The 22,831-nt window shown below is 37.8% G+C and overlaps 1 protein-coding gene across 1 annotated transcript in view; it reads right to left on the bottom strand.

The window, feature by feature from the left end:
* si (sucrase-isomaltase) overlaps window positions 1–21,866 on the bottom strand; it is a 58,345-nt gene extending 36,479 nt beyond the window's left edge. The window contains exons 1-19 of the mRNA XM_023961588.1: window positions 21,768–21,866; window positions 20,092–20,215; window positions 18,918–19,003; window positions 18,626–18,746; window positions 18,064–18,173; window positions 17,672–17,823; window positions 16,053–16,224; window positions 15,867–15,966; window positions 15,625–15,737; window positions 15,407–15,532; window positions 13,528–13,659; window positions 13,060–13,179; window positions 8,954–9,067; window positions 8,660–8,744; window positions 7,644–7,761; window positions 6,399–6,570; window positions 3,873–3,989; window positions 1,597–1,751; window positions 191–275 (exon numbers count right to left, since the gene is read on the bottom strand). Of these exons, the coding sequence (XP_023817356.1) occupies window positions 191–275; window positions 1,597–1,751; window positions 3,873–3,989; window positions 6,399–6,570; window positions 7,644–7,761; window positions 8,660–8,744; window positions 8,954–9,067; window positions 13,060–13,179; window positions 13,528–13,659; window positions 15,407–15,532; window positions 15,625–15,737; window positions 15,867–15,966; window positions 16,053–16,224; window positions 17,672–17,823; window positions 18,064–18,173; window positions 18,626–18,746; window positions 18,918–19,003; window positions 20,092–20,215 (2,202 nt within the window). The 5' untranslated portion in view covers window positions 21,768–21,866. The remainder of the gene's footprint in view (window positions 1–190; window positions 276–1,596; window positions 1,752–3,872; window positions 3,990–6,398; window positions 6,571–7,643; window positions 7,762–8,659; window positions 8,745–8,953; window positions 9,068–13,059; window positions 13,180–13,527; window positions 13,660–15,406; window positions 15,533–15,624; window positions 15,738–15,866; window positions 15,967–16,052; window positions 16,225–17,671; window positions 17,824–18,063; window positions 18,174–18,625; window positions 18,747–18,917; window positions 19,004–20,091; window positions 20,216–21,767) is intronic.
* Between the last annotated feature and the right edge of the window lie 965 nt (window positions 21,867–22,831).

Below are 22,831 nucleotides of genomic sequence, written 5' to 3'. Positions count from 1 at the left end.
GTGTGGATGTGTATTCGTAACAGATCATCTCATCTGCTGGAACATTTCTTTTTCTGCTCCATCTGATGGGTTCTATATGATGGATTTGTAGTCCTGCAGCAGATTTTTTATGGAGAATCTCAACAAATATGTATGTTTTGTTTTTTTCTTTTCTTCTTTTTTTTGGTTTTGTTTTGAGTTGAATATTTACCGGATCCAGCACCGGTGTGATGAGCAGGTACTTTCCCCAAAGAAACTGGCGGTCCACCGCCCAGGTATCACTGTCAGAGTAGAACCTTTAGAGGAAAAGAGGTTAAAATATTGTCACTGTACAACAGACAACACTTCCTGTTTGCTCCATTCATCAGGATAAGCTGTTTTTGATTATCTTTTTATTTTTTTGATGCCTGGTAAGTATTTTCTACGAATTTAGCAGAACTGAGATGACCGATGTACACATAGTAATATTTTAGATGCTGTCTTAGATTTTTTTTTACATCATTTAATGTTTGTTAAATAAATCATTCAAAATGAATGATTGTATGTGTTTTAGTGAAATATCTCGCTAACATCTCAGCTCATTTATTTATTTATTTTTGTTCTGGGCACTTGGGTTGTGCAGCATCAAGAGGAAGATTTCATGGCATTTGGGGGAACTTGCATGTTTGTTCTATGCATTTGAGATGATAGCAACACAGAGACTCGCTGGCCTAAGAGGTTCAAATCCACTCCTTAGTAAAACTCATTAAGCAGAGAGCAATTATTTTGCTTTGGTGGATCGGCTCTCTCAGCAGAATCCTCAATGCCGCTTGGTCTCTTTGAGAGCTTTGAGAGTTTCTGCTGCCATTAACTGTCGATTCTCTTGATGTGTGGGCCGGAATGATATGACGCTCATCATCATTTTCAAGGGAGAGCTGAGTCTGAACTCAAGCTGGTTCATGGGTTTACAGAATCTTTCCCAATGATCACATGGGAACATTCAAACATGTTTACTCAGGAGTGATCCTCAACACTGATGAGTCATCATTTTCACCTTTTTGAGATACTTTCTGTTCACCGAAATTAAACACCAGAACTTTTCACCATGTATCGCACTTTTAGGATGTGTCTTGTCCTAAAAATTGCTGACTTGTACTCATGACAGCTTGTTTATCTGGAATCTCTTAAGATCTTTTCTTACACCATAGTTTTAACATTTGAATTACCACCAGACACATCACCCTAATCTTAATTTGAATCTATTTGGACTGTAATGATTCATGTGTGTGAAAATTGACAGTCATTGGACAATAAGGATGCAACGATTCACTCTCACCGGTTCAAAACTCGACTTTTGGGTTTCGTTTCGGGTCAATATATGATTTGTGTTTACAAAACAACAAAAACTACAACAGGGAAGAAAACCCTCATACTAAACCAGGTGTCATGTAATAAAACAATAAATAATAAATCCCTCTATTTAGCACAAGATGTGTCAATTTCAATGTACACATACGCTGTAGGGATGCAACAATTTAATTTACCCATGATTCAGTATTATGTTGCAACATACAGTTCGGTTTTAAATTGTGAATTGATATATTCCTATTGGACAACCTTTTCATTGAAATGACTTACTCATGCAGGAGAGGTCGTACAACGGTGTCTCCTGAAGTGTGCGCTTTGTAGAAGAGTGTGTAGAGGTAAGGCAGGAGGGTGTAGCGTATGCTCAGGTAATGCTTGGATGTCGCGACCAGGAGAGAGGATGCACCGTATGAAGCTGGGTCCTGGGGCTGCAAACCGATCATAGAGACGAGTTACTTACACAAATGTTGTCTGTTTTTAGACTGAAGAACAAATAAGGAAAGGGTTAGGCTCATTTGACGAAAAGACAACTGAATCGGGGGAAATTATTGCATATGCCTGAGCTTGAAAGTAATTTAAACAAAAAAACCAGTACCATTTTTTTGAACAGTTTAACTTTAATGAATAAGTGGCCGTTAACCTCATTCATAATGGATAAAGATGAAATTAGCTTTACATAGGACTCATCTAAAAGTAGATTTAGTTGGGAAAAAAAAGAACAAAAAGAAAAAGCAGCATGATTTCATTTCCGTGGTAGTGGTGAGCAGGAAGGTGATTAGTTACTAACTGGTCCTGCTTCCCTAATCTAGCTAATCATTTACGCCCTCGGCACCTCAGAGTCTGATGAGAACGTGTGTGATTGTGTACGTTTGGTCTGGGAGTGTGGGCATTTCATGAGTGCCATGATTAGAGAAAAGCAAAGGTCACACGTTAACTGTCTCGTTTTAGTGGCAGTCATACATCAAATTCATCATCATCATCATCATCATCGCCGTCATCCTCCTGCCCCTGTCCTCCAGCAAGCCGGCTGCCATCCGTCCCTTCATTTCCAAACACGTACTGACACAGTCTAAATTTAAATCCATTCCACTACTCGACGTGGCTATTTTCTGCTGCAGTGATGAGCGTGGAAACGTCACCTGAGGATTCAAGTTAAAGGATGAATTTCCATGCGGTTCGGTTCTCAAGACTGACTTTTCTCCCAAGTTATTTGTGTCATCTATAAAAGTACGGCAACTTCAAAAATAATTCAACCCTGTTTTCGACTCAGCAGCCACTTTTCATGTCTCACAGTGGCACGCAGACTCTCATCTGACATGTGATTGTTATAGCTCTCATAATAATAATAGTAAACCTGCTATTTCCATTCAAAATGTCACAATGCAATGGGTCAAAACTGTTGCCAGAGGAACTACAAAGTACAATACAAGCTGTAGGGATTCATCAAGCAAGAAAAGGTGTTTGAAATCAGGAAGAAAAGCTGTCATTGGTCATTCACTTTGAGTCAATATTAGTACTAATATTGACAGAATTTTGGGAAATCATCAATAAAAGCTTCTTTAAACATTGCAAAAACAACAATACCTGTGTTTTAATAAAATGCTGCCTTTAAATGATGTGTTTTACATATTTTAACATACTTTTATGTTAATTTTAACCCATTTGCCACCCTTCTAAAGTCCCACCCACATATAAAATGATCTGGCTCCACCACTGCAAGTGTCACCAAAAAAAAAAAAAGTTTAATAGTGTGTTTGGTGTAAAAATATAGTTTTAAAGTTGTTTTATTTTTTGCAGACTAGCTGTGTGTTGTTAAATGTGTTTGGTGGAAACCTTATTTAGTCCAATCAGCAAAGCCTACAGATAGTCTCCTTATTTCATCCAAATTCTTTGGGCAAATAATTGGCTGTCAGGCTTTAGACATTCATTTGGCTAACAGAACCCTGTTAGAGTGGACTCGCTTGTGACCAATATTTTCTCCTAAACCCACAGCTGGAGGTGGAGAGGTGCAGGTAGAGAGATAACTCCTCCATCTGTTGCCCGTAGGGCATCTAAGCTCAAACCTGAGCGATATTTTGCAGCATCCTGATTCCGAATCCACCATATGGCGCCTCGTGTTGTGGCAACATGGCACAAATTTTCATCCCCATTTTGAAACAAATCCGATTTGTTTAAGGAAGGAGTACAGCTTTGAATTTGATAACATTTGACTTTTTTCAACGCGTTTTACCGCAGGCACAGCTGCTTCAATCCTCACTGTTGCTGAGGACCCTCAAAAAACTCACATTTATAGAGTTAGACCTTGAATCAGAGGTCCCACTGCTCCCATTTCATAAAGCAATTGTACAAGTGTTTGTGCCATGGAAGCCTCTATGGAGGAAGAATGAAGTTTATATTTTTAACCGCCTGGACTTTATAGCACCTGTACATTGTTATGAAATGAAGGGTATACCCTGGAGCACTTTAGACCAAACTGTGGCTGCGCAAAACATAAATCTAAAACTGACAGTCTAATATAAGAACTGCTGGACAAAGTGCCTTTACACTACCTTGTAGCCCTCGGCGTTGTGGTTTCGGCTAAATGGATAAAAAGCCCCCACTTGCATCCAGCGACGACATAACTCTTCGGATGAATCATCAAAGAATCCACAAATGTCAGCACCGATCTGAAACAAATTTGCAAACAGAGGGTTCATGTTTTGCCAAAACCTGTCTGAATACAAACGTTGTTATGTGGTTTTGCTTGCAACATTAAACATAAATACCCATGAATGTGAACAAATATTGAGGAACTTTATGTAAAATGATGACTAAAAGGATGTTTTTTATTAAAACAAATATTGTCATACAACAGATTAGTGGTCTTGACCTTTTTCAGAGTCAGAAAAATAGATTCAGGTCAAACGCCAGGGGCCTCATTTATAAAACTTTGCGTAGGATTTGCGTCAGAAGTGGCGTACGGATGAAACATAGGACGTGCGTACGCACAGAAATATTTGGATTTATTAAACCGTGCGCACGCACATCCTACGCATCTTTCCCTTTATAAATCACAACCGATTCTAAATGCAGCGCAGCTTTTGCGGCTACATGACACGCCCATAGTTGCCCATAAATAGTCCGTGAAACGCCCACAAATTAATATTCATGGCTTGCTAAATCATGGCAAACACAGAGGGGAAATCAAAAAAACGTAACTTCACTCAATGTGAAGTAGAAGTTATCGTTGGCGAGGTGGAAAAGAGGAGAAAAGTGTTGTTTGGAGGGCACGGTGTGGGCATTACTAATGCCAAAAAGGCACTTGTGGCAAACGGTGGCAGACGCCGTAAATGCTGTAGCCTCACAACCTCGGACCGTGGCCGAAATAAAAAAGAAATGAAAGAAATGATCGGACATCAAAGTCGAGGCAAAAAAACGTCTAGCGCTGCATCGGCAGAGTGTGTCCGCCACGTGGGGGGGTGGGGTGGGGGGGGACCGGAGCTGACCCCTCTTGATGAGAAACTGGCCGCTATTATTGGGGAATCCCTATTAAGTCCCCCTTATCGGCGTCCTCCTCCGCCTCAGTCACCTGACTGAGACGGAGGGGACGCCGACGCGCCAGGGTCAGGGTGACACAGGTAAGAGAAATAATTCAAATGAATGCAGTCAAGTCACATGTATGCAGGCTACACAATTACAGATTATTAATATAGAACAATTTTATTTTAGTTGCTGGGTGTTCCAGCGGGGCCAGTGGTTACGATGTTGCAGCTGAGCAGCCGTCTGGCCCCAGCGTCTCCACGGCACGCGGCTCTCAACCCTCCAGCAGTGGACGCGTCCTCACCGATGCAGTCCTTGAAATGCAGAGGGAAGTCAGTAGTTCAATCAGAGAGGTTTGCCAAGGAGTTGGGCGAAATCAAGATCGCCCTGACTGAAATAAACTGCACGATGAGGGAATGCTTAAATAAATAATATTTTCCACACCTCTTTTTCTTTACAAGCGACGCATCACTTCCAAGCGCTGGCGCACAGCAGCAGCAATTGGCTCAAATGCGTGGGGATGGGGTTCAGGGTCGGGGCCAACACAGCAATCAGCGCCAGGGGGTAGAGGCACGTTTTTAAGCTGTGCCACATTGTGTAGCACAGCACATGCCAGCACAATTTGGCACACACTGTCACTTTCACGTGTTTCTTCCATCTGCCGACGGTGTCGCCGTTTCTCATTTCACCCGTTTTTGTGCGTACGCATGGGTCAGAGCTTGCGTGAAGGACCGCACATTTTCCCGTCAAGTTTGCTTTTTATAAATCTCAACTATTGCGTAGAGAGTGGCGTACGCCTTCTTTTGTGCGTACGCAACGTTTATAAATGAGGCCCCAGATCTCTATCTGCCTGCATCCATGTCAACAAACTTCAGGGGCAGAAAATGAATCCAAACTCCATATTATCTGATTTTTCTGGTTTTGTCTAGATAGGTTTTATGAAACCTAAAATCTGGTGGTTCCACCTGACAAAGTTGGCATATGGACCACCTGATGTTTAGCACTGGAGGAGTGTGTGTTGTTAGTCTCCCAAGTTTTTTTATTTCTTTTCTTGTGTTTGATCTAAACCTGAACACATTCTGGCAGCAACTAGCTTCTGCCCCAAACTGAGTTTTATAAATTCTTATTTTTTTTACTGTTTTTACTAAGCTCTACATTCTGTTCTTTGGCCTTCAGGTTAAATCTTAATCAACAGACCACAAAGCCACTTGGCAAATTGAAAGCATTAGAAGGTGGGAGTTAATAACTGTTTGTTGTACCTGCCGTTAAAAGTAAGTCATTTATTGTTGAAAAATATTTGTTTAATCACAAGGTAAACAGATGACAAATTGGAGAGGGGATTAAAATAAATGTCACCAAAAAAAAAAAAAAAACCTGAGGATTTCTGTGACATTTGAAACTGGAAAAGATTTCTTTCTGACAGAATTAAATTGTTTGTTCTCTCTAATGTTGTGTCATGGAAACCTCCCAGGATGTTGTCACTTTTCTTTCTTTCTTTCTTTCTTTTTTTTTTTTTTTACTTCAATAATGACATGAACTAAGGGTTTTGTACTCACATAGGGGACTCCAAACAGACCAAATTCCAGCATGCCAGGAATGGCCCATTTGATGTCATTCCAGTTGGCTCCGTTGTCTCCCAGCCAGTGACCTGAGTATTTTCCAACTCCTGGAAAGGAGGAGCGGGTCAGCATCAGGGTGCGGTTTCCTCCAAACACTCGCTGCAGGGCTCTGTGGTGCAGAGAAAAGAAGAACTCGGTGAGGAAACTTTATCAGAAATAAGGTGGCTATTTTTATTTTCCCTTTTTATTCTGGAGATTCATTGAGGGAACGATCTCAATGGTAACAATGATATACAAAGTACATCTCCTCCCAATAATATGCCTTATAAGACAGAATGAAGAGAGATATTTAAAAGTAAGATGATCAACTTTTTTAAAATGTATTTTGAGGTAATATGCATTCATTGGGATGATACACTTGGCACAAAGCTGACCATAGATTTGCTTTAAAACTTCTGTACATGTATGTTGATTTTAAAATTTGGACATGACTTGCTAATGTGGCTCAAATGCAATCGTTGGACGATCATGGCTATACCATTTTGATGGTCTAAAGGGGGAATCTGCCACGGTCTGGTAAATCTCCTCTGCTTCTCCCCAAATTGCTTTGCGCTGACGTATCCATGTATGATTTCATACAAATGAAATCTAATCTAATGGACCTTAATGTTTCCCAATTATAATTCACAATCTAGAAAAAAACCACATTTGACCAAAAATACAGGATTTTCCTAAATAATACACGTCATAAATTAAGTGAATTTTAAGTATACGCGCACAAATATTTGTCATCAGGCGTGCACGTGAGCTGTCATCTGGTTGATATTCATAATCCATAGAGATTTCCATGCCTCAGTGAGAATATGCCACGCTCACGTTGGTGTTCCTTTGTAGGTTTGTGAACATAATGAGCCATTAAACGGTTCCAGCATTAGATCTAGATGAGGAATTCATCCAAGCACTCAGGGAGCCGAGCTCATTAGAACATATTTCTGCTCATGGGATCCAACTTACAATTTGTCCGTAAAAAAGACAAAGTCTAAGATTTAGAGCAGGGCACAAGTCAGTGAAATGCACTAAACTCGCTAACCCTATCATTTCTCTGCTCGTCAGTGATGTCTGGGTGTAAATATCATGTGTTTCCTTCAGAGCAAGATATACATTTTGACTTACTGTTTTAAGGTGACAGTGACAGCTAAAAATCCCTAAATCAGTCCCCCTAATTTTGATAGATGTACTCACTGTTCAGTAGCCAGCACCATAGAGTAGCCATACAGACTGTGGACATCATAGTGGTTCCCCCAGGCCTGCTTTGCATCCATGCACAAGGTCTTACTGTACATCAGGTCATCTAAAATCCCTGGAGAAGATAGGACATGAAAGAGATGAGAAGATGGGCAAAGTAAATGGAAGGCTGAAAAAAAAAGAAAAAATGGAGCAGAGTAAAGGAGGTGGAGGGATGAGGATGCAGGGTGGGGGCAATGTAGGTGACACTGAGCTGTACTGCTGTGAAGAGTGGCAACAATGAAGAAGAAGGAAAGCATTAAAAAAAAAGGATCATAGATGCATGTGTTCTACAGCTCCTATCATGCAGCCAGTTGAAACGTTGCAGAGGAGTCATTTTCAGGATTCTTCTCCTGGGACCTACTGTTTTGGATTAGTTTTCCACTGAACCTGAACCTGAAACCCATTCAGGGGAACCTCTCCCTAACCCATTTTTTTCCGCTTCGCTGTGCCGTGCCGCGAGCTGCACCTTCATACAACAGTGTTGCTATTTCGGTTACACCACCGACTCCAGAGGCAGTAACAGGAGCATTAGGAGAAACTGCAAGTTCACAATGGAGAAGTTGTTGAACCACTGGTTCTTCAATTCAAGTGCAACGTTGCTGTGCAACTCGCAAGATTTGACAAACAGGTTTTTGTAAAATAAATAAGTAAATAAATAAAGTATAACTTTATGTACTGTACATAGTTTTACAAGCTTGTTTTTTATGTATCCAAAATCAGTGATTTAGCCACAATTTAGTGCACATCTACTGTGTCCATTAAGTGTTTATTTAGCTCTGTAGCTATCATTCCTTTTTTACTTTAGCACATCATTTTGGATCAAGGCTGCAGATGGAATTGTAAATCTTTTAGCTGAAAGTCAATGCTCAAGTTGTGACTTTAAATAGTATCTTTTTTTAAAGTTTCACCACAAATCAAAAAAGTGAAATGACATACACATGTCTATTCATGAATATAAACATTGATCTTACTTGGAGTGTAAGGAGGGTAGTTTAGCTTGTTGACACTGCAGCCCTTACTTGATCCCTGCTTGAAATTAGCCACCTCATTCATGTCCTAAAAAAAGATCAAATGTGAGATATGCAACTTAAAACAATAATACAACACATAAACTCTATTATGACTTTTATTTCTTCTTTTATTTTCTAGTATCTGATAACACATATAATGTATTAATATGCAGGCGTCAGAATCAGCTGCTCAGTTCTGGTTTTCTTTCTTTTGAGCGGCTAATTACTAAGTGAAGTTTATGTTTTCGGACTTACAATCCACAGAGCGTCGTGTTTGACCTCCTTGTAAAGTCGATCATACTCATCCACCCACCAATCGATGCAGTTTTGGCTGGTATAATCTGGAAATACTGTCTCTCCTGGCCAGACCTGTGAAGACAGAAAAGTCCAAAACCGTTAATTCACAAACACCTTGATGGTCACTTTTACTTTAAGTTCAATCATATGCAAAATTATTGATCAGGAATAGTGCAAGAATATTCCTATTTTATGTTTATTTTTTATTTTTTTTATTTTATCATTACCTTTTTGTTTTTACACCAAGTCAATAAAAGGTTTATTTTGACCGGTTTCCATGTAAGATTATGCGTATTTCTGGGAAGTTTTATAGTTTAAGTAGAAAATAAATAAATAAATAAATTAGCAATCTATAGTTAAGGTTTTACAAAATCTAACGTTACTTCAAAAGAGTTACAAATGCTAAAAGGTAAATGATGTCTGCTCCTTGCTAACCATTAACCCCCTGCTGCTCCTCTTCCTTTTTCTTTTTATTCATATTCTATGCTTACTGGCATTAAAGTAATTCTTTTTTTTTTTTCAGTCTTAAATGTCTCTGCATGATGTCTTTAACCTCATGCTCACTGTGTGACTGAGCATAATCAGCTGAACTGGTGCGCTGAGCTCCATGGAGGCTAAAAAAAAAATAAAATAAAAAATAAAGTGCCCATGGGGGTGTCAGCAAAACAGCTCAGAGATGTAGGAATGACAAAGAAAAAAGGGAGGCGGGGGGAAAGGAACTCAGCGAAAAGGCTGGATTGATGAGGGGGAGATGGCAAAGGAGAAAGCGGATGAAAAGGCTGACTGGTTGGGGAAGAGAACAGAGAAAAACAGGAATCGATAATGCAATAAAAATCTCCAGACGTGACTGTGTGTTAGAAGTCAACCCTAATGACATGTATTGAGAGAAATGAATAATCAACAGACAGAGGCAGAGATTTCCTGCGTGTGAGGAGGTGTGTGCGTACATTTTCTTCTGTGGGCGCACAGATATATTAGAACTCAAGGTTGTGCCATACGCGCCATCGTATGCCTCCACTTCCACCAGCAATAACTTTTCAACCTAGTCTGTGGCAAAGGCATGAATCATGCTTATGTATGCTCGCGTGAATATACACAGATTTATAGGTGGGTGTTCTTGGCAGGCGGTCAAAATTCCAAGGTCAGGAGCTTTTTGATAAACTGTTTCTGATGCCATCTTTTCTTTTTCAAAATCCTTCCTTCCAGGTTTTGTCAGTTTAAGGTTTCCGCTATCCCTGACAAAAGTTCAAACACTTGGAAAAAGGGCTTTCTTTAGAGGTGCAGCGAAAAATGAAATTTTAGCCGCCTGTTTCTCTCTTTTACTGCACCGTATGATGTTTTCTCTGTCATTCCGCTTGTCTCTGTTCTCCTAGAACGCATCCCATACCTCCTCGGCTGGGCTTTTGTTCTCTGTACCTTATTATGTGTCTCTCTGTCTCATGCATCTCTGTGTGACTCGTTTCCTGCCCATATCTCTGTCACTTAATCAGTAAGCCAGTCAGTCCGTCTCCCTGCACATTTCCCTCTAATCTATTATCTGTGCCTGTCTGTCTGCTCATGTTTCTGTCTGTAACCTTCACATTTACACCAACACAGACTCTGTCCTCTCCAAGCTGCTTTGTTTACTCCTATTCATTTTTTTTTCCTGTCGAGAAATGTTTATGTGTACAGTTGAGGCTTTGCGATCACTTACTCAGACACTGGAACATGTGAGCCAACTGCAGTAGCTTTTATCCTCATCTTAGTGGTGTTTAAAGCAGACAATATGTACGCCTGTCACTATGTTTCTCTTATATTAGTAAAACATTCAAAGAAAAATTGTAAATATAGGGAATGTAACAATTCAACAATGAATCAATTTCTATTCCTACGATCCAACCAGCTATCCTAGGCACTTTACCATTGGGAGTGGGTCATCTAGACCCACTACAGTGCTCTGAAGCTTTTTTCTTCAATGATTTGTGATCTTCACTGGTGTCCATGGATTACATGAAATCTTTCCACCTTTATCCACCTTTGTCATGGTAGGGAGAACACGTCAATGTAAGGGTGGGGTCATCTAAGATAGCACAAGGGTTAATCGAATCGACCTTAATACCATTAGCCCCCATAAGGTAATAACAACTAAGTGTCATCACAGCAGACAACACATGTGTGATGGCAGCAAAACATGATCAGTCCATCATTCCAGTTCAATGTGTGGAAAGACTTTACATGTGACCATGTATCATTTTGATGTGTAAAAACAACAGTGGGCTGAAATTTATAAAACAAAAACAATAATAGATTTGCAATTAGTTCTTGTTTACTTGTTTGTTTGTATACATATTTAATTTACACTTGATTATCTTGCAAGTAATACAAGGAATCTGGAAAACTTCACCTGCACTGTTCAGTATTCAGATATTTCACAGTTAGTCCCAAAAATTGATTTATTTGGGGAATGATGCCCTGGATTAATTTTAGCTCAGTGAATCAGATTGTTCAAAATTAACCAACACTGACTATGAATTTTCTCGGCAACAGCAAATTATGATACAAACAGAATCATAGTTGAAATGAATTGTTAAACCCCTTTTAAATGTCTTTTTAAATGATTTGACTGCTTTCAATACAAACATGTGCTATCAGACAATAAAAACACTAGGATTAGTCATATGTGTACAATATGGGCAAAGAAATTTTTTAGCAGGTGCACAGAACTAAATTCTTTTCTCCTTTTGTGATTCTTTCTCACCAGCAGACATACAAACGTCTGCACATCTAATTTGCCATGTGTCGACTCAGAACATTCCAGGACTCAGGAACGTTCTGGAATCACTGCATGCGTTTGACCTGTTCATAAGTACCATGAAAAAGGCGATTAGCAGAGGGGCCAGGCTTAATCGTGTGTGTAATCAAATGCAGCATCGCAAAAGCGCAGGAGGAGTGTACTTTTTGCTCTGCACTTCAACTCACTGCAGGGTGGAGATTCTTTAAAAAAAACCTTTGCCCTGTGATAGGAATAACAACTAATAGTTGAGCTTCTGACATTAGTTGTAAGATACAAGGCATGAAGCAACCGCACACAAATGAGATGTGTTTTAGAAAACTGCGAAGAAAAAAAAAAGAAAAACAGTTAATGAAACAAAGGTTTTCATTTTTAAGCTGGTGTATTAAGTGATGGATCCAACAGCCAGAATCTCTGCAGGTGCATAAATGCCACTAAAACCAAACCTGAAAAAGGGTCGATCTTAACCCAAACACCAAGTATGTCAAACTAAAGTAGTTTAGGGAGATTTTTGTTGTTATTTGTTTTCCTTGGATACTCTGCTTCATTTGTGAAGCTCACCAAATTTCAGACAACAGAATCCTGGTCAGTGGGAAAATGTGGGCCTTTTTTTTTTTCTTTACCAGTGAGAAAACCCTGCTGTGCTTTCACACAGTGTGAACACAGAGACTGTCCAGTGGACCACAGAAAGGAAGAGAAGCAAAGAGAGTCAATGGAGTAGACCAAAATATCCAGGGGAGTAAAAATAAAATTTACAGGGGCATTTTAAGCAGAGGCCAAAAGAGCTGGAAATAGTTTCTTATAGTTGGTTGCAAAAAAAGTGAGGTGGTGCAGGTCAATATTTTCTTACAATAAAAAATATGTTTTAGTATAATGTTAAAATTGCACTGTATTTAAAAATTTAAGAAATCCCATATATTTTTTATATGCCACCATATTGTAAACTTGTGTATCTTTAAACTGTATTTTATATAACTTGAATCACCAAAATTGACGTAGTCATGGTAAAATAAAAAAATCATGTATGAGACTGCAGCAGTACTCATTTGAAGTTTTTGTGTCTAGACGTCTTTTTAGGTTACATCAAAGGTATTTTTTGGTACCAAGAGTTAACAAAGGTGTGTGAAGTGCTCTGTAAAAAAAACATTTTACTGAGCGATACAACTACTCAGGGTACAACAAAAGAAACAAGCCTATGCGTACTTGTACTTCACATTCAGCTAAAGCAAAGAATTTGACTTTGCAGACATATCCTCCTTGATAAAACAAAAACAAGTGAAAAACTCTTGCTCACCTCTCCAACTAAATGAGTTTTCCCATCTGATTCTGTGACCCAGGCATTCTTCGCAGTTCCACGATCGTATGATCCGTATGCAACATCTCCTATCAACTTACTGGTGGCTATGGCAGGATCCTTGGGGACAGAGAGCACATTTATTAAAATGACACAATAAAAAAAACATACATTTTACTGTCTTTAATGAGGATCAAGCAGCCAATTATATCACTACAACTTTCAAGCATGGCTGCATGGCTGGTTTCAATATTTATAGTGTCATTGGGTTAGGCGGGTTATTTCGTGTAACCTTAGTCTTTGCTTTTTGCATTGGTCTGGAAGCTGATTTATTTTATGGTTTAGGCATTACATGCAATTGATTTTACTTTTTCTTATTGCAAGCTCAATAATATGGAACAAATGTTGCCAAACCTCATTACAGTCAAAAAGTATTACTTAAAAAGTTGGATAGAAATGAATACTTACCAAGATGAGGATGTACTTTTGGCCCTTCTCATGCAGGTAGTCAGCAAATGTGGGCAGGTCTTTGAAGTTCACCTTGTCATAGGTGAAATCTTTCTTTTCCTCCATGTAGTCTATATCAGTGTACTGGATGTCCTGTGGTTGAAATAAACATATATATATATATATATATATATATATATATATATATATATATATATATATATATATATATATATATATATATATATATATATATATATATATATATATATATTTAGGCAGACAAAAACTTCATAAAAATATGCTTTTTGGGATGACAATCTAATTTTAATGCATTCACTTGTGTTTCTATTAGGACATTTCCACCGTAAAATGTTTTTATTTCTCCTACGTAATAGATTTTCCCAAATTTGAATAACTCATGAAATTATTTTAATGTTCTTTGCTGATGCATTAAGATGCATTAGTACTCTCTTTTTACTTTGTGCCTTTTCACTGTCAAAATCCTGCCAAAATCTGCTTCATATCAGTGGAGCAAATGGTTGAGAGCGCTCAGCCAGTTCCTTCCTGCAACGGTAATTATTTCCAGATATATAAAGGAGAAGGTGATAATACCACCTGCGGTCTATCTAGCGCTTATCAAACATGTTCCTGAGTACAACAGCAGCGAAAGCCGCAGGTGCCTAATGTCTGTGGATATGAAACACAAACTGGAGATTACCGGAGTAAAATACAGAGATGAGCTTGATATTTATTTGTGTGTGATTATTCGATAAGGCTTGGTTCAAGCTTAGTTCAAATCATAGCCTTGACCGGTGTAATAACTGCTACATTGTTAAACAGTTGCTTGTTTTATGAGGGCATACAACAATTAAGATTAAAATTTCGCTGACCAGTTTAGAAAAAAAAAACAGTTTATCAATCATCAGTTCCTATAATGGAGGGGACTTTGTGCCGTTTGTCACCTTTGCAGGCTCAACAAAGATAAGCAGCAAGATTCATACAGAAGGAAATGTCAAGCAGAACTGCTATTTATCAAACGTCTCAGTAGGAATGAGGTGTTGAAGTAGTTTTAACATTCAGACGAGGATGAATGAGATAATGAAAGGAACTTGGTCAATGTATCCGTGATCAACGATAACGTTCCCTCTTGAGAAATAGTGGTTCTGGGATTGAATTTTCAAAGCCCAGCAGACTTTCTATTACTTGACAAAAAGCTGGATTACCCTGTCCAAGCTAAAGGCCACCTCTATCGCTCTGACTGCCTGCCAATCTTCTGCTTCAAACCTCATAGAAGGTTTTAGCAGATAGTGTTGCTGTTTATGTGTTTTCCACTGGAACTAAATAGTGGTCGATCCGTGGTTCAAGTTTCAAAAACAGGTGCAAAAGATAAGAAATCAACAGGTAAGATAATAGTTACATTTCTGATGCCTGAATTTATTTACAGCTTTGAAAAAAAAAATAGTAATGTTTTGGATTTCAAGTAGATGCTAAGGTAAAGTTATTTTTGGAGCCAACATGGTTTGCTGCATATTTGGATCAAAAGTAGACTAGGCTTTCCATGCTTATTTTTTTGGTATAAAACAGAAACATTTTCAAATCAAAATATTATGATCTATTTACTTTTTTTTGTTTGTTTTTTTTACTTATGTTTTGTCCTTCTGTAATACTATCTTCCGTGGCTTTATCTTTCTTAAATAACAGATTCTATTCAACTGCTTTAACTTAATCCAACTTGAGAGTTTCTTGTTTCCCTTTATTTGGATCTTAAATAAAAAAAGATTTAAATATTGTATAGGTAATAAAACACAAATATTAGAGTTTGAACATTTATGTATGATTACCTGTTGCCAATACTGCATTGCTGAGAAAATACAAAAACTACAAGACTAAATCTTACATATGGAAGTCCCACTGCACGGTTCCTCTCCACTGTTTTCTTGACCTCACTCAGGCTCCCGTAGTTCCAGCGGGACAGCTGGAAACCCAGCGACCAGTAGGGAGGGATGACTGGCCGGCCGATCAACTGTGAAAAACATGCCCTTTTACTTATTGTACCAACAAAACAGCTTACAATTTTACAAATAATTCAGAATCAAATGAAAATGTAAGGTTCACCTCTTCAAACTCCTGCACAACTTGTTCTGGTGTTTCTCCGAAAAAAATGAAGAAGTCAAGGATTCCACCGATGGTCCTGTAGGTCACAGCCGGGGCAGGCTGCAGAGTCACCTCTGCAAAGAAGCAAAACACAGCAATTGTTTGTCAGAACTTTATTGCAATCAGCTAACAAAGTGTATTTTGTGCATTAATATCCTTGCAGACAGCTGCTTGCAGTCAAAATGTGCATTGTGTTTCTTTACCCATAGCATTGCTGTTCAGAAGAAAAACCCCAAAAGAGTTCCCACTGTTATCTTCCAGACAGAGGAAGAAGGGATAATGTCCATAAAGGTTATGGGTTCCCTACAAAAAACAAAAAAAAGGGATGAAGGGACTTTTTCAGGGTTAAACTTGTTGACCAAAGTCACATTTCTTTGTGTCCCCCATACCCCATTGGGGAAGGCGTCTCTGCTAAAAATGGGCCAAGTCCTCCAGTTTGTGTCATGGCGATAGTTCTGATGGACATGTTCACCAAGACCATAAATATTATGAGATGGAAGCTTGGCAGACAGCTGGAGGAACTGGTCTGCAAAAACCAGTGGTGCAAATGTAGTGTCAAACCTAGACGGGTTGAATGAAAGAACAACAAAACAAAAACAACAAGGAATCAATATTTGCTTCACAAATTATGAAAGACACATGGAGGAGAAAATGCAAAGCGGGAAAAGCGGACATCAGAAAGGAGATGAGCATATGTTCAGTAGGCTTTAATGAGAGCACAGCCGGAAGAAGACAGAGTATCCCATCAAGCTGAAACAACCTTCCTGACAGTTTGTATCTTCTCTTTCAAAAAACATAAAACAGCATTCGATTCTGAAGCTGCAAAGACAAACAAACAAGTAAATAGCTAAATCTATTAGTAACAGAAAAAGGACAACCACTTTTATTATGTTTTTTGATTGCATTTTTGTGATGAAACTGCAAACAGCAAACATTTTTTCATAAAAGTAGCTCAAATAAATTCTGGTAAAAACACCTAAATCACTATAACTTAGTGTGCACACTGGGTTTTTCTGAGCTGAATAATAACATAGCTCAGTCTTGTCCATAGGTGCAAGAACACTGAAGTTATTGTTGGGAAAAGTTTGCTTTTATACGTTATGACACTGAGAATTCAGTTTGGCTAAAATGAGACAATTTTGATATTTGCATGGCTGAAGGATTTAATAGATATATAATGGCCAAATTCAGTTCTGAAAAATAGAAATGAGGAACAAAAAACAAAAAAAGGGAGTTGTTTTGAGTTGTTTCTTTTAGTTTATGGCTTTAGTTTAACTCATGCAAGTAAGAACATCTGTATTTAAACTCAAAGCAACTAAAAACAAATTCATCTAACCAGTGAATTGTGCTCTAAAGTCTATAACACTTCAAACAACTGTCAACCACTAAAAACTGCTCATAAAATGAAAACATAAAAAAAAACTTTCTCTATTAAACCGTGCTGTTATCCATGTTTAATCTGCAATTTTGTGTTCAAACATGTTCTGTTGAAAAAAATAAAATTACAATAACATCCTGTTTAAAAAAAAATATTTTTAAGTCAAATATTTCAGTTCCATCGAAGAATTTTATTACAAAAGATTTTTTGACCAAATTGTTTGTTAAAGTCATACCTTTTAAATATGTTTTTGTCTCTGCTCACAAAATTTTACAAAAACGCACCGCACAGTTTAAGGTTTAAAAACTGTGAAAATAAAAACCTTTGTTTTATAGTTTTTTTATTTTTATTTTTTTATCAGATTCGTATAATAAAAACGATGCATATCAATGTTGGCATGAACAGCAGATGTTAAGCTGCAAAAACTTGCTGATGCAACATGCACAGCATAATATAAAACATAATAAAGTGTAGCAGATGCGGTAAATTACCTCGTGCAGTCTTGTACTTTGATATAACATGGTAAATAAGTGCTCTTTTATATTTCTTTGAATTTCCTACATGGACTAATGTAAAAAAAGCAATAATTACTTAAAACTTCAAAGTCAAAAAGGCTGGGTAATTACTCACAGGACTTTTTTGTTCTCTTTTCTGCGCACAATGAGGCCGAAGGGTTCATTAGTGATTTCTAGTGCATCGCTGATGGGGGTCGATGGGTTACTTGTGACGGTGTTGATGTGTTCATGAGGTACCTCAAACCTCTTCTGCTGGGCATCAAATATCTGAAAGAAAATAATAAGACACTCATGCATCTGTTGTGTCTTTCATGTCTGCACCACGCACATTTGTTTTCTTCCAATATTATCCAATTTTATGTTTACACATAGTGATTTAAAAATGTTTATTCAATATTATAAAATATTTCCCCCCTTTTTTTTATATATAATCAGAGTTTGGAATGTAAAAAGAGCACTGTGTTGATGAGACAGAGGAAGAATGAGCTGCTGCCTGACTTTGGTTACCTTAAATCGAAGACGATTGCTTGTCTGCATTTCGGCGTGGAATGACAGCTGCTGTATATCCGCACCAAACAAAGATGGAGAGGGCATTCTGCTCAGCTCAGCTGTGATCTCTACAAAATCAGGCACACTTTATAATGATATTTTAAATTCACATTCTACGCAAAGAAACTGCAGTTGGCAAAAATCTTTGGAATCCTGGTGTTGAAAAATACATGACTTTTATGCTTTTCCTCATGAGAGAGAATCATTTAGGCTAACTTTTGTTATGAAGGAATCCCAAAAAATAGATAGAATTAATGCAAAACTTTAAAATCATAGCCTTTTAGAAATCCTTTTCTAAATTACTGAAAGATTCATCCAAAAATGTTTTCTTCTTTTAAATTTTTGACCTTGCAAAACCTACAAAAATGCACATAATTATTGATGCGAGGAACACCAGAAAAACATTGGGAATGTGGTGCAGTCAGAAAACAAACAGAAAGTCAAACATTTCCATCAGTGAGTGAGCACACGCGTGTGAAAGCAGGATAACAAAAAGGGGGGGGGGGGGGCACAGATTTACCATGGGGATTTGGGTGTTTCACTGAGTGCGCTGTGTAACCATGGTTGGATGAGAAAAAGCACCAGGGAACATTTGGGGTATCCAGAGGGCTCCAGCAGCAGCCGCGCTGCTCACACGTCAGCTGTGGGAAAAGATTGAAATCCTTTTTGTCATTATTCACACAGCCACTATGACCATAGTACTGGTAGTACAAGCTTTGCAAGAGAAATCAATGGAACTAGTGGCATAATCAGTATGATCAGTTTCAATACCAGTGTTGACCAAATCTATTGAAATGGGCTTTTTATCAGACCTGTGATGCTCCAGTTTCAGGAAAACAGTCCACCCTCTCAGCCTGAGCAACGTTCGGACAAACAGGAATGAATCCCTCATTTGTTTCTGTCAAAAAAGGACACAATGAAGGATTTGACACAATGTGAAGTAATATAGTTGGGTTTTTTTTTTATGTATTTTTTTTGTTTTTTTTCATGATGAGTTTTACATTTTGTTTCTGTAACATGTCCATAACTACAGAGTTACGTAAGCAGCTGATGACAATAACTCAGGTACGCAGTTCCACAGCCAGACCTTTAAAATCCAACTGTTCATTTCCAGTCTTTCATCGTAAAGCAGACGGCATTCAAAGCTTCAAGTTTTAAAGGCAATGTCTTGGTGTGAGTCATAAAACAGACTTTGGCAGTTTTTACAGCTCTGTTGCCGTAACCCCTTGTGCTATCCTAGGCACTTTACCATTGGGAGTTGGGTCATCTACACCCACTAGACAGTGCGCTGAACCTTTTTTCTTCAATGATTTGTGATCTTCACTGGTGTCCATGGATTACATGAAATCTTTCCACCTTTATCCACCTTTGTCATGGTAGGGAGAACACGTCAATGTAAGGGTGGGGTCATCTAAGATAGCACAAGGGCTAAGAACAGGATTTGGCAACATGCCATCCACATGCCACTCTGCAGGACCGCAAAATGTTTCTACTAAAGCTCATTTAAGGTTTGCTATGGTATTGTATCATGTTTCATCATCCCTCTAATGGTTGAACTTTGTTATATTTTACTTAAAGACTAAGAGAAATCAACTTTGAGGCTGTTTTTTGGTTCCAAGAAAATTCCTGTTATTGTTGTTATTTTCTGTCTTTTGTTCTTCTAAAGACACAACTTGATTTTCTTTGCTTATTTTCTATTTTACAATCACTTTTTCATAAAACTGAAAAATAATTCTTTGAGAAAAATACTTTTTTTTTTACTGGCTCTTATTTATTTCTGGTCTCCCAGCTCTATTATAATTTAAGATAATAATTTATCTTTTTCTTTTTTTTTTAACTGTCTACAAAAAATAGTTTTTTGTAAAATTGTGTGTTATAATTAAACCAAAAAGCAAAAAATAAAATCAAAAACAGAATCTTGAAATAATTCTTTTGTTTGATTCAAAAGGTGTGTTTTACTGTAAGTGTTGGGGGGTTTCATTTTACCATCTTGGATGGATTTAGGTTCTCTTGTGAAGTACAGAGCGATCATGGTGACAGCTGTTGCAGTCATCAACACAAAGAGGACCAGGAGGGTCACCTCCATACTGGAGAACCGCCTTTTCCCCATCTAAAACCATGTTAAGAAAAGCACATACTTACTGGAAATGCAAGGTTAATAACTGACAATTGTTAACATCAACTCTACCCAAAAAAAAAAAAAAAAATTAAGATCATATTTGAAATAATTGTTATTTTGAGTATAGAAAAAATTGACTTTGTCCTGAAAAGCAAAGTCTATAAAACAAAGGCAACCTGTTCATAGATCAATTGTAATTTCACTTCTCCATTTATACTTCGCTCAGTTTACTTTTTCCAGAAAAAAACAAAAAAAACAGGGTGAAAGTCTGTGGGCATGTGTCTGTTTGGATGCACGAGAGGCTCAAAGCCATTGTGGTTAATGCGCTGTGAAGAGCAGCTGAGGGCACAGTGAGACAGAGAGCCAGACGTGCGCATGCCCCTGTTTGTTTGCAGTCAGCTACACATCACAGTCGAGCGCTGAAAAGCTCCTGCACACATGTAGTGTAACACACAAAGACACGAAACATCAGAAACAGCAGCGCAAACACTTCATGCAGACTCACTGCTCCTCTTTCAGCTCGTGCTTCTCCTCAAAATAGCTTTGAGACAGCCGATACTTGCCGTTGCCAACTGAGCATTGCAATACACGTGCATCCTCAAATGTCAAAACTGCACATTTGTTCTTTGCAATGCAGTAAAGGGGACTGCGCTGAGAAGCACATATCCATCTGAAGCCACGTTTACACCATGCTCAGAAACACGTTTACGTCACTACTTCCAATAAAAAAAAACTTTGTAAAAAGACATTTATGTGCGATTTGGACTTGGTAATGCATTGTTACAAAAGGGTTTAAGTCCATTGAACCGATGTCAAAAGTTAAACAACTTGAATTTCGAGCAACCATGCAATTATATTTGATAGTGACAAATGCATGGTCCTTCTTTAATTCCAGAATTGCTGACCTTTTGGAAATTGATCACAAGGTAGACATTAATGATTGCAATTCGTGCAACGTGACACCAAGTCTTTCATGTATCGAAGCAGAACTGTTAAAATAATAAGCACTGTGCAAGATTTGCAGTGCTTTGACATTTCCCACCAAGCCTCTTCCAACTAGAGTCGATACCCGATACATCTGCTCGTACTGGGTAGCGACAGTTCAATGTGAGCACGACATGCTAAAAGCGTATTCAAGATTGCTCATGTAGCACATTCAAGTATGTGCATCACATGCTCGGTGTCTATGAAGCCTACTGCTTGTAGCCTCAGTGAATTTGTTGTTATGGATAAAAATAGCATGTTTCTTTAAAACTCACTTCTGACAGCAAGAAAAGTTTAAACGAAATCTTTATTTTAGAGGTTTGCTCCCATAAAAAGATAAATTGAAAATGCATTAGTAGTTCGTCTAATCGATCATCTTGTATTGGGTAATGACTAAAATGTTGCTTGCATGCTACATCCTCAACTGACACTATGATTCATGTAGAAAAGAGTGTTTACTCGCTCCAGCGTACATAAACTACAATTTCAAATGTAAAAAAAAACCATGTTGTTATTTTTTGGAGGTCACTGTCTTGTCAGCCTGAAGCTTCAAACTTACCTTGCTTGTCTCTGCCGTCTGGGGAGAGGTGACTCCCAGTTCAAGTGTGACAGCGTTTTTATAAACCCGGGGTAAAAACTTATCAGAGAACCACCACCCCTTTACTCCTTATCTCTGTGTGTTTATGTGAGCAGCCCCAGAGTGAGTTAACAATCTCCTATGTCATAAAGTGAGTGTGGTTTAAAATTGATTTGTCAGCTAGCTATTATCTATCCCACCATCAGGGTTATTTTCCACAGTGTTAAAAAATGTACATTATTATATAACCTTATGCCTGTAAATTACCTAATGATGATCATGGATATTTTTTTACGTGCCATGATACTCAAAAGGTGCTCATTTAGAACAAAAGACAAAAACATGTTTCATTTATGTAAAAATGATGTGTTTACTTTACTTGTATTTTCCTCTTTTGTAATTAATCTGCAAAATTAGGAGATTTATTTTTTCCGTACGAAAGAGCTTAGCAAGAAAATATCGGATAACATAGTCCTTCAACTATGCTTTTTAATTAGCTTTTTTTTGCATGCTTACCTTGGAGACAAATGACACCTAAAAAACTGTTTGAAAAAAAAGGAGAACAACAGAAACTTAAATTAGCACAAAAAAAAAAAAAAAATATATATATATATATATATATATATATATATATATATATATATATATGTATATATATATATATATATATATATATATATATATATATATATATATATATATATATATAGGAGAAAAATATTTAAATGTTGGAGCAATATTTCTAAGCAATAAATTATATGGGGTGTAAGTTGTGTTTACTTTTCCAATGATCCACTCCTGTGAAAACAAATGTCACACTTTTTTACTTGTCCTGTCCAACAGCTGGGCAAACAGATGAGAGCTGAAGGCCTCTTGTGTTGGACATATTTTACTATAACAAAAAGGGTTATGAATCTTCTGACAAAGCAGAGGTATGTCTGAATAAACCCCTTTTGTAATCTAAGCCAAACTTTATTCATTTTTATCATATTTGAAACTCTTTTGTGTTGGACCGGACGGAAAAGGGAAGGGGGGAAGAAGAGAGA

The sequence above is a fragment of the Oryzias latipes genome, chromosome 13 (genome assembly GCF_002234675.1).
Source record: "Oryzias latipes chromosome 13, ASM223467v1".
NCBI classification, from domain to species: domain Eukaryota; kingdom Metazoa; phylum Chordata; class Actinopteri; order Beloniformes; family Adrianichthyidae; genus Oryzias; species Oryzias latipes.
Note: the sequence above shows the minus strand (reverse complement) of the source record. Positions and strands in the feature narration are given on the sequence as shown.